This window comes from Bos indicus x Bos taurus, chromosome X, assembly GCF_003369695.1.
Source record: "Bos indicus x Bos taurus breed Angus x Brahman F1 hybrid chromosome X, Bos_hybrid_MaternalHap_v2.0, whole genome shotgun sequence".
NCBI lineage: Eukaryota > Metazoa > Chordata > Mammalia > Artiodactyla > Bovidae > Bos > Bos indicus x Bos taurus.
Window position 1 is genome coordinate 63,682,084 of NC_040105.1, and position 12,713 is coordinate 63,694,796.

General features: G+C 39.8%; 1 protein-coding gene across 4 annotated transcripts in view; it reads left to right on the plus strand.

The window, feature by feature from the left end:
• EDA (ectodysplasin A) overlaps positions 1-12,713 on the plus strand; it is a 397,101-nt gene that overhangs the window by 273,957 nt on the left and 110,431 nt on the right. For all 4 annotated transcript variants that reach the window (XM_027533464.1, XM_027533465.1, XM_027533462.1 and 1 more), the window contains exon 2: positions 5,747-5,852. In XM_027533464.1, coding sequence (XP_027389265.1) covers positions 5,747-5,852 — 106 coding nt within the window. The remainder of the gene's footprint in view (positions 1-5,746; positions 5,853-12,713) is intronic.

Sequence of the window (12,713 nt, forward strand, 5' to 3'; positions counted from 1 at the left end):
CAAGCATGGCTACAATTAAAAATTGATAATATCAAGCATACTGAAGATGCAGAACACTGGAGCTCTCCTACATTGCCAGTGGGAATATATTAATACAATGGTAAAGTTGCTGGAAAATAGTTTGATAGTTCCTTATCAGATCAGATCAGATCAGTCGCTCAGTCGTGTCTGACTCTTTGCGACTCCATGAATCGCAGCAGGCCAGGCCTCCCTGTCCATCCCCAACTCCCAGAGTTCACTGAGACTCATGTCCATCGAGTCAGTGATGCCATCCAGCCGTCTCATCCTCTGTTGTCCCCTTTGCCTCCTGCCCCCAATCCCTCCCAGCATCAGCGTCTTTTCCAATGAGTCAACTCTTCATATGAGGTGGCCAAAGTACTGGAGTTTCAGCTTTAGCATCATTCCTTCCAAAGAACACCCAGGGCTGATCTCCTTCAGAATGGACTGGTTGGATCTCCTTGCAGTCCAAGGGACTCTCAAGAGTCTTCTCCAACACCACAGTTCAAAAGCATCAATTCTTCGGTGCTCAGCCTTCTTCACAGTCCAACTCTTACATCCATACATGACCACAGGAAAAACCATAGCCTTGACTAGACGAACCTTTGTTGGCAAAGTAATGTCTCTGCTTTTGAATATGCTATCTAGGTTGGTCATAACTTTCCTTCCAAGGAGTAAGCGTCTTTTAATTTCATGGCTGCAGTCACCATCTGTAGTGATTTTGGAGCCCAGAAAAATAAAGTCTGACACTGTTTCCACTGTTTCCCCATCTATTTCCCATGAAGTGGTGGGACCGGATGCCATGATCTTCATTTTCTGAATGCTGAGCTTTAAGCCAACTTTTTCACTCTCCACTTGCACCTTCATCAAGAGGCTTTTGAGTTCCTCTTCACTTTCTGCCATAAGGGTGGTGTCATCTGCATATCTGAGATTATTGATATTTCTCCCAGCAATCTTGATTCCAGCTTGTGCTTCTTCCAGTCCAGCGTTTCTCATGATGTACTCTGCATATAAGTTAAATAAACAGGGTGACAATATACAGCCTTGATGTACTCCTTTTCCTATTTGGAACCAGTCTGTTGTTCCATGTCCAGTTCTAACTGTTGCTTCCTGACCTGCATACAAATTTCTCAAGAGGCATCTCAGGTGTTCTGGTATTCCCATCTCTTTCAGAATTTTCCACAGTTTATTGTGATCCACACAGTCAAAGGCTTTGGCATAGTCAATAAAGCAGAAATAGATGCTTTTCTGGAACTCTATTGCTTTTTCCATGATCCAGCGGATGTTGGCAATTTGATCTCTGGTTCCTCTGCCTTTTCTAAAACCAGCTTGAACATCAGGAAGTTCACAGTTCACATAGTGCTGAAGCCTGGCTTGCAGAATTTTGAGCATTACTTTACTAGCGTGTGAGATGAGTGCAATCGTGTGGTAGTTTGAGCATTCTTTGGCATTGCCTTTCTTTGGGATTGGAATGAAAACTGACCTTTTCCAGTCCTGTGGCCACTGCTGAGTTTTCCAAATTTGCTGGCATATTGAGTGCAGCACTTTCACAGCATCGTCTTCCAGGATTTGAAATAGCTCAACTGGAATTCCATCACCTCCCCTAGCTTTGTTCATAGTGATGCTTTCTAAGGCCCACTTGACTTCACATTCCAGGATGTCTGGCTCTAGGTCAGTGATCACACCATCGTGATTATCTGGGTCGTGAAGATCTTTTTTGTACAGTTCTGTGTATTCTTGCCATCTCTTCTTAATAGTTCACTTACCATATATCCCTAAGGTTCCACCCTTAGTGTTGACCCAAGAAAAATGAAAACGTATGTCCCTACAAAGACTCATACTCATATCAGCTTTATTCATAATATCGCATACTGGAAATAACCAAAATGTCCCTCAAAAGGCAGATGCGTTTAAAAGCTATAGTATATCCATACAATTAAGTACTACTCAGGAAGAAACAGGAATGAACTACCAATATTCAATAATGTGGATGAGTGTCACAGACATTGTGCTGAGAGAAAGAAACAACACAAAATCATATAATCATGTTGTATGATTCCATTTATCTAAACTTCTAGAATGGGAAAACCTAAAGTATAGTGATAAAATCAGAACAGTGGTGCCTGGGTTTGGGGTAGCACTGAAGAATGATTGCAAGGGACACAAGGGGAAATTCTGGGGTGATGGAAATGTTCTGTATCTTGATTACAATAGTGGTTACAAATGTGTGTATTTTTCAGGCTGTGTGCTTAAAATATGTGCACTTTATTGTATGTTTGTGTGCTCAGTCACTCAGTCATGTCTGACTTTGAGGCCCCATGGACTGTAGCCCACCAGGCTCCTCTGTCCATGGAATTTTTCAGGCAAGAATACTGGAGTGTGCTGCGATTTCCTTCTCTAGGGGGTATTCCCAACCCAAGGATTGAACCCACATCTCTTGGTCTCCTGCATTGGCAGGCAGATTCTTTACCACTAGCCCCACCCTGGAAGTCCTTTAATTGTATATAAATTATAGCTAAAACTTTCATAAAAGAACAAAATATGCAAAAGGAAAAATTCTTCCAAGGATCTCCCTACTATAGGATAAAATTTTAATTCCTTAACATGATCTGGTCTTTGTTTAATCCCTCTTGCCTCATTCCTTACCATTCCTTCCCACCTCCTACCACTTATTTTAAGGTACTTTTATTTCCAAAAATAGCTTTTCTCTCTCTCCTCTGAACCTTGAAGCACAATGGTCCTTTTGCCTGGAATTCGTTTTCATTTTCCCATTCCTCACTAAATTCTCAACATCCTACAGAATTCATAGAAGTAGCACCTCCTGCAAGAAGCCTTGTCCACTCCGTCTGTATTAGATACTTTTCCTCTTGTTCCCAGAGAACTTTATGCTTCTCTTTACTTAACAAAGCATGATTACTCTGTAAAGTAATTGTAACTTTAAAAAAAAAAAAAAAACACTTAAAACCGTAGTGGGCTGGTGCCATTTAATGTACAGACAAATAGTTTTCTACATACTCAGTAAACACAGAGTTAAATCATGTTGTAGTCTAATTTCTAGTCAAAATAGTTAGAGTTTCAGCACTCAAAGTTATTAAGAACACTCTTCTATCTAGAATTACTTGTTCTACCCTAAAATAATTGAGATTTTAGTGTAAATAGCAGTTTGGGATTATATCATTATTATTGTGATAAGTTATTTATGTTGGCATCACTGACTCAATGGACATGAGTTTGAGTAAACTCCGGGGAGTTGGTGATGGACAAGGAGGCATGGTGTGCTGCAGTCCATGGGGTCTCAAAGAGTCAGACACAACTGAGCTACTGAACTGAACTGAACTGAACTGATTTATGTTGTGGGTTAAGTAACTTTATATGGGCTTTATCTGGAAACCTAGCCAGACTTTATTATATTGATTCTACGAGAAAATGCATTTTACATTCCAGACAAGTAAGAAGGGGGCAAGAGAGGATGAGATGATTGGATGGCGTCACTGACTCAATGGTCGTGAGTTTGAGCAAACTCCAGGAGATAGTGAAGCACAGGGAAGCCTATCAGGCTGCAGTTTATGGGGTTGCAAAAGGATGGACACAACTTAGTGACTGAACAACAAGAAAGAAGTTACAAAAACACTGCTCAGTTGAACTATGTGAAATTGCTGATATTTAACCATTTTTGACATACAAAAATGGCAATTTCATATGATTCAACCTAAATATTTTTAAATAAACCCTAAGGCAAGTTGGAGATTGCCTATACACCCATTTATCAATTATGTATTTAATACATGTATATATTCTGCAAAATGCTAATCTTGTATATTAAGGCTATTGGCTGCGGTTTTTCTATGTAAACAGTAAATCACATGCTTTTGAAGAAAGTTTGTGTAGAATGTTAAGGCTTTCTTGAGTTCTACCCATCTTTTTTCCAGCTAATCAAAGATGCAGCAGAAATGAGGATATTCTGGAATTGTTTATTTTTTGAACCAACACTAGGATGAAAATATAGATTCATTTCTTCCTTTTAGCCTCTAAACTAACCAGTCTTTTTTAATATTAATTTCACATATAATAATATCTCTCATTTATTAAATGTATATTACATGCTGTGTACTTGCTAACACAATAATTACTTAATGAACAAAGTACAATTATTGGCCCTATTTATAAATGAGGAAATTAAAACTTAAGGACCTTGCCCAAATTTACACAACTATAAGTGGTAGAGTCGGGTTTGGAATCACTTTCAATCCTATTTTCTAATACTCTGTCCACTGTTTTCCTCAAGCACATTTTCTTTAGCCACAAATACACACTCATGCTGAAAAATTATGATTAATTCAGTCAAGTATATATTTAAGCTGTGATTATCATTAGTGATACCAGGCCCATTCACATATGAAATACATTGTATGATTATGAGAGATCATCATAAGACAGTAGAGGACCAAGTACTGAAATGAACCTTATAGACCACAAGTTCTATAGGAATTCTATTGGAGTAAGAAAGGGAGAAAATAATTGTGCACTTTGTCATTACTAACTGCCAGAAGAGTGTTAACATAAACGATACCATTCTATCATAGTTGGATGCACAGCATTCTGGGAACAAACCAAAAGTTCAGCATAGATAGGACTGTGGAAAAGTAATGGCTATATAATAATGCGGTCCAAGAAGGAGTAACAAGCTGAAGTCTAGTTCTGGGAAGACATCAGTAGTATGTAAGGGAAATTAGGAATCTATGACTGGGATCTCTGAACCCTAGAACTATATTGACAAGTAGGTCTGAATGATTACCCATTAGATATTTGGGGCAGATGACAAAGGGGCAGAAGATATTAACCAAAATTTCATGCCTACATTATTAAAATAATAATGGTATCAAAAATGAAAGAATTTGCACAGTGGAAGGAAGGGTGAGCTTAGATTTTAGACACTCTGAGTTTTCTTTTTTTTTTTAAAGTATAGTTGATTTACAATATTGTGTTAGTTTCAAATGTACAGCACAGTAGTTCAGATGAATATATATATTTCAAGGTTTTTCACTTACAGGTTATTACAAAATATTTATAGTTCATTGGGCTATACAGTAGGTGCTTGTTCTTTAATCCCAAGCTCCTAATTTATCCCTCCCCCTCTTTCCCCTTTCTTAATCATAAGTTTGTTTTCTATATCTGTGGTTCTAGTTCTGCTTTGTAAATAAGCTCATTTTTATCTGTTTTTAAGATTCCACATATTAGCAATATCATATGATTTTGTCTTTGTCTTACTTCACTTAATATGATAATCTCTAGGTCCATCCTTGTTTCTGCAAATGGCAATGTTTCATTCTTTTTAATAACTAATACTCCATTGTATATTCCATTCCATATCTATCTATCTATATATATATGTACGACATCTTTATCTATTTATCTTAGACACTCTGAATTGAAAGTGAAGGCAGATTGTCTACAGAAAGCCAGTTTTTTCTGTTGGCTATTGTTGACTGGGGCTTCCCTGGTGGCTCAGTGGTAAAGAATTTACCTGCCAAAGCAGGAGACATGGATTTGATCCTGGGTTGGATAGATCCCCTGGAGAAGGAAATGGCAACCCATTCCAGTATTCTTGCCAGGAAAATTCTATGGACAGAGGAGCCTGGTGGGCTGCAGTCCATGGGTCGCAAAAGAGTTCGATATGACTTAGTGACTAAACCACAACAAAAATAGTTGACTGGGTCAACCTTTAACTTAGCTACTCCTTATTTTTCAGATGGCCCTTGTGAATTTCTTCATCCCTAAAGAAAAGTCATACTCTGAAGAGGAAAGTAGGCGTGTTCGCCGCAATAAAAGAAGCAAAAGCAGTGAAGGAGCAGATGGTAAGTCTGCTTGGGTGATCCTTTATCACGTATTTGACTATACCATTCTAAAAACTACTTTTTCAAGTGTGCTTCACCATCTCATATATTATCCATAGATTTAAGGTTGCAGAAGATTTTCCCAGCCTAACCTACCTAATCTACTCTTAGCTGCCTATACAAAGATCCTCCCTCCTCCAATCCCAGATACCTGTAGTCCTTTCACAGTGTATCTGAGAGCCATGATGGCATTTGTACCTCTCAAGATCACCCTCCATAAAGACCTCATCTCTCCTAGGGACATCCTATATCTACTAAGACCATCAAGAGAATTCAGTCCTATTCTTGAAATTGACAGAGTATTGTGCCATGGTAGCACTTACATGATATGTTAAATCCAATGATAATTATGTCTTCATTGGTATCAGCTACCATGCCTCTGGGGCTTCCCTCGTAGCACAGTCAGTAAAGAATCTGCCTGCAATGCAGGAGACCCAGGTTCAATCCCTGGGTCAGGAAGATCCCCCTGGAGAAGGAAATGGCAACCAACTCCAGTATTCTTGCCTAGAGAATCCCATGGACCAAGGAGCTTGGAAGGCTACAGTTCATTCTGTCATAAGAGTCAGACACAACTTAGTGACTACACCACCACCACCAGGCCTCTAGAATTTATCTGTAAGTTCTTCGACTACAGAGTTTCATTTCTCTTTGTAAAGCCCCAAAATCCAGTCTAGTATCTAGCAAGTTGTTGGTGTTTATAATATAAGTCAATGATGTTGATTGCCCCATTAGCTAAGTTATGATTTGGCATGAAAACCATCCGTATTGAAGGTGAAACAGTTTCAAGTTAACTAGCAGTGCATTTTGTGGGGCATAAAAAAATGTTGAGCTACTTCTTGGGCAGGATCTTTGAACTGATCTATTTTAACATCTTTCTGTCAATTGATAGAATGATACCTCTTTGGCATATGAGTTTGTAGAATGCATAGCTCTGGGCTATTGTAAAGCCATCTAGATTCAAAGACAGCACATGTCTGACTGAATCTTCTAAAGATATATGTTCTAGGGGGTTACAAAGCAATATGACTTTATGAAAGTGAAAATGAGATTTTTTTAAAGCTGACATTTGTCAGAGTAAAAAAGGTACAATGATGGAAGCAGTTCTAGATGGCATAAGCAATTGATGCACTGGGGCCAAGAGTTTGTCATTTGAGACAAGAAGAGGTAAAGCTGGATGAAGTCTGAAAAAGAGTTTAGAACAACAACCTGTAATAAAGACAAGAGTCAGAAATAAGGTAATTAGGGTGTTTCTTGAGCATCACTGAAGGCTCAGGGGTAAGGAACCCCCCTGCAATGCAGGAGACACAGATTTAAACACTGGGTTGGAAAGATCCCCTGGAGGAGGAAATGGCAACCCATTCCAGCATTCTTGCCTGAAAAACCCCATGGACAGAGGAGCCTGGTGGGCTATAGTCCAAAGTGTCATGAAGAATCAGTAACAACTGAGTGACTGAATACACACACACACACACACACACACACACACACACACACACACAGGTGTTTCTAGTCAATGGAGTTGGCAACAGCTTTGAGCCCTTCAACTGAGAACTGAGCCAGTGGTGCTGTTCTCTAGAGCAGATATTTTATATATAATTAATGACCAAGTTTGAACCTATGAAATGCGGTCCATGAAGTAAGAGGCACCCATTATTGACATCTGTTTTTTGCCAGTTTCCTGGAAGTCTTTGGAAAGCGAAAGTCGCTCAGTCATGTCTGACTCTTTGTGACCCCATTAACTCTACAGTCCATGGAATTCTCCAGGTCAGAATACTGGAGTGGGTAGCCCTTCCCTTCCCCAGGGGATCTTCCCAATCCAGGGATCAAACACAGGTCTCCTGCATTGCAGGCAGATTCTTTACTAGCTGGGCCACAGAGAAGCCCAAGAAAACAGGAGTAGGTAGCCTATCCCTTCTCCAGGGGATCTTCCTGACCTTGGAATCAAACCAGGGTCTCCTGCATTGCAGGCGGATTCTTTACCAGCTGATCTACCAGGGAAACCTATATATAAACTGGGAACTAAGAATCAAGGTCACTTTCCTCTCCTTATCTTATTCTGTGATGTATGTAGATCTTTCCACCTTCAATTCTTCCTCTGAACCACTCCCAGTACCACCAAATCTTTCATATTCCCTGATTGTTACAAAAGAGAGAAGAGAGGTGATAAGAACAATATCACCTTCTGTAGTGGGCATGGTCTTCCCTTCCTCTCCCCAGAGGCTTTTACAGTCCAGTGGCTTTTAAAGTTTACCTATACATCTGACTTTCCAAGTTTTCTCATAAAGAAGGCAACTTCCTCCTCTCTCCCAAACCACTTTATCTGGATCTGACCACCAGAATCTCTGCTACTGATCTTCTTTAAAGTCTTTACTCTGTTTTGAAACAAAATAGTTTTTCCGTCTGTTGAAGGACAAAGTCTCTGTTATTAATTTTTAGCACTTCTTGTCTAATTTCCTCCTGATCTCATACTCTCATCAGTCACTAGATGCTGCTCACTTTGTGCCTACATCAAACTGGTTGTGCAATCCTAGATATATAGATATATATAGATATATATATAGATATATATATATATATTTTAATCTTCAAAGATTATATTAGTATAATATTGAGAAGTAAAGAGCAAAATGCAATTATTAGAAGACAACTGCTCTACAATATTTTATTGGCCTCTACCACACATCAACACAAGCAGATATTTTCTTTAAACAGATTCAGTTCACTTCAGTTCACTTCTAAATTGTATTCAGTTGTACCTCAGTTCGGTTCAGTTGCTCAGTCATGTCTCACTCTTTGCGATGCCGTGGACTGCAGCATGCCAGGCTTCCCTGTCCATCACCAACTCCTGGAGCTTGCTCAAACTCAAGTCCATTGAGTCCATGATGCCATTAAACCATTTCATCCTCTGTTGTCCTTTCCTCCTGCCTTCAGTCTTTCCCAGCATCAGGGTCTTTTCCAAGGAGTCAGTTCTTCTCATCAGGTGGCCAAAGGATTGCAGTTTCAGCTTCAGCATCAGTCTTTCCAGTGAATATTCAGGACTGATTTCCTTCAAGATTGACTGGTTTGATCTCCTTGCAGTCCAAGGGACCCTCAAGAGTCTTCTCCAACACCACAGTGCAAAAACATCAATTCTTTGATGCTCAGTTTTCTTTATAGTCCAACACTCACATCCATACATGACTACTGCAAAAACCATAGCTTTGACTAGATGGACCTTTGTTGTCAAGGAAAGGTCTCTACTTTCCAATATGCTGTCTAGGTTTGTCATAGCTTTTCTTCCAAGGGGCAAGTATCTTTTAATTTCATGGCTGCAGTCACCATCTGCATTGATTTTGGAGCCCCCCCAAAAAAAGTTTCTCACTGTTTTCCCTGGTTTCCCCATCTATTTGCCATGAAGTGATGGGACCAGATGCCATGATCCTTGTTTTTTGAATGTTCAGTTTTAAGCCAGATTTTTCACTCTCCTCTTTCACTTTTATCAAGAGGCTCTTTAGTTCTTCTTCACTTTCTGCCATAAGGGTGATGTCATCTGCGTAGCTGAGCTTATTGATATTTTTCCAGGCAATCTAGATTCCAGCTTATGCTTCATCCAGCCCAACATTTCACATGATGTACTCTGCATATAAGTTAAATAAGCAGGGTGACAATATATAGCCTTGACGTAATCCTTTCCCAATTTGGAACCAGTCTTGTTCCATGTCCAGTTCTACCTGTTGCTTCTTGACCTGCATACAGATTTCTCATGAGGTAGGTAAATTGGTCTGCTATTCCCATCTCTTGAAGAATTTTCCACAGTTTGTTGTCATCTACACAGTCAAAGCCTTGGTGTAATCAATAAAGAAGAAGTAGATGTTTTTCTGGTATGCTCTTGCTTTTTCAATGATCCAATGGATGTTGGAAATTTGATCTCTTGTTCCTGTGCCTTTTCTAAAACCATCTTGAACATCTGGAAGTTCACAGTTCATGTACTGTTGAAGCCTGCCTTGGAGAATTTTGAGCATTACTTTACTAGCGTGTGAGATGAATGCAATTGTGTGGTAGTTTGAACATTCTGTGGCATTGCCTTTCTTTGGGATTGGAATGAAAACTGACTTTTTCCAGTGCTGTGGCCACTGCTGAGTTTTCCAAATTTGCTGGCATATTGACTGTAGCACTTTCACAGCATTGTCTTTTAAGATTTGAAATAGCTCAACTGGAATTCCATCACCTCCACTAGCTTTGTTCGTAGTGATGCTTTCTAAGGCCCACTTGACTTCACATTCCAGGATGTCTGGCTCTAGGTGAGTGATCACACCATCGTGATTATCTGGGTCATGAAGATCTTCTTTGTATAGTTCTTCTTTGTATTCTTGCCACCTCTTCTTAATGTCTTCTGCCTCTGTTAGGTCCATACCATTTCTATCCTTTATTGTGTCCATCTTTGTATGAAATGTTCCCTTGGTATCTCTAATTTTCTTGAAGAGATCTCTAGTCTGTCCCATTCTATTGTTTTCCTCTGCACTGATCACTGAGGAAGGCTTTCTTATCTCTCCTTGCTATTCTTTGGAAATCTACATTCAAATGGTATATCTTCCCTTTTCTCCTTTGCCTTTCACTTCTCTTCTTTTCTCAGCTATTTGTAAGGCCTCCTCAGACAACCATTTTGCCCTTTTCCATTTCTTTTTCTTGGGAATGCTCTTGATCACTGCCTCCTGTACAGTGTCACGAACCTCTGTTCATAGTTCTTCAGGCACTCTGTCTATCAGATCTAATCCTTTAAATCTATTTGTCACTCCCACTGTATAATCATAAGGGATTTGATTTAGGTCATATCTGAATGGTCTAGAGGTTTTCCCTACTTTCTTAAATTTAAGTCTGAATTTTTCAATAAGAAGCTCATGATCTGAGACACAGTCTGGAGCCAAGTCAGCTCCAGGTCTTGTTTTTGCTGACTGTATACAGCTTCTCCATCTTTGGCTGTAAAGAATATAATTAATCTGATTTTGCTATTGACCATCTGGTGATGTCCATGTGTAGAGTCTTCTCTTGTGTTGTTAGAAGAGGGTGTTTGCTATGACCATTGTGTTCTCTTGGCAAAACTCTCATTTTGTACTCCAAGGCCAAAGTTGCCTGTTACTCCAGGTATCTCTTGACTTCCTTCTTTTGCATTCCAGTCCCCCAAATAGTATAGCTGGAAGGAGTACAAGAGCTCCTTAGAGTTAGGAGTATAGAATGCTTGGGGGTTCTGGGATTTGATTAGTTTTCCAACCTTTCACCTGGCCGGCTATAGAACCATTTATTTATATGTGGTGTGTGACCCAGTGAATTAAAATAATGACAAGCCAATCCAAATCTCCTTTATATTTGAACCATTCCTGTTATTCTGCTGAGTATATGCTGCTGCTGCTGCTAAGTCGCTTCAGTCATGTCTGACTCTGTGCGACCCCAGAGATGGCAGCCCACCAGGCTCCCCCATCCCTGGGATTCTCCAGGCAAGAACACTGGAGTGGGTTGCCATTTCCCTCTCCAATGCATGAAGGTGAAAAGAGAAAGTGAAGTCTCTCAGTCGTGTCCGACTCTTAGCAACCCCATGGATTGCAGCCTACCAGGCTCCTCTGTCCATGGGATTTTCCAGGCAAGTGTACTGGAGTGGGGTGCCATTGCTTTCTCCGGAGTATATGCTATATTTATTCAAAACATTCATCAAATATTTCCTGAGAAAATACAGCAGTTTCTATAATAGTACAATGAAGATGCCATAAGGATATTGGTATTTATTTACATTTACATCCTCATTGTCCAGGAAAGGACATAATAGACTCTCAATAAATATTTCTTGTTGCCCTCAGAAAGCTTACCTTCCAGTGTATCAAGACAGATGATAAACAGAATTGGTGGTGATAAGTGTTGTAGAGAAAAATATAGCAGGGCAAGAAGGAGAGAGTGTGATGAATTGTTTTGTAAGGGGATTAGGCAAGGTCCTCTTATAAGGAAACATGTGAGAAGAGAGCTGAATGAAATGAAAGTCTTAGCCATGTGAATATCTGCATGTTGAGTGGAGAAGATAAGCAGTACATACAAATGCTCTAAAGGATAAGAATGCTTGATATGTTCCAGAAAGATCAGTGTGGCTGGGAATAGAGTGAGCAAGGAAGAGCAAGAGGGAAGGAGATGAGGTCAGGGAGTGAAGTCAAATCTAGAGCTGTGTTGTAGGCCATGGTAAGGACTCTCATCTCTACCCTGCACCAGATGGGGAACCATTGAAGAATTTTGAACAGAAGAGTAACAGGATCTGACTTAAGTTGTAACAGAATCCCTCTGGCTGCTGCAGAAAGGACAGAAGCAGGAAGTCATGTAGGGGAATGTAGCAATAATCCAGGTGAGAGATGATGATGGTTTAGACGAAGATGGAGGCAGTCAGTGCAGGTGGGGAAGTGTAGTCAGATTTTAGACAAATCTTTGGTGGAATAGCTGACAGGATTGGAGGTTCACTAGGAAAGTTGTATGAAAGAAAGATAAGAGCCAATGATGACCCTACAGTTTTGAACCTATGGAAGTAGACTAATAGAGTTGCCATTTCTGAGATGGGAAAAACAAAAGAATAGGAGGTTAAAGGGGTGTAAGGAAGGAATTAAGAATTCAGTTAGGCATGCTAAGTTTGAAATATCTATTAGACACCAAGTATATATGTTAAAGAGGTAGCTGGGTATACAAGTCTACATTGTATATCATGACAGTGGGTCTTGAGACAAGGAGCTGACTCTTTTATAAAAATAAAGCACTTCTCATTGAAAATATGTGTCAATCTATAAACCATGTGAACAGAGTAAGAGGTCAGATGGG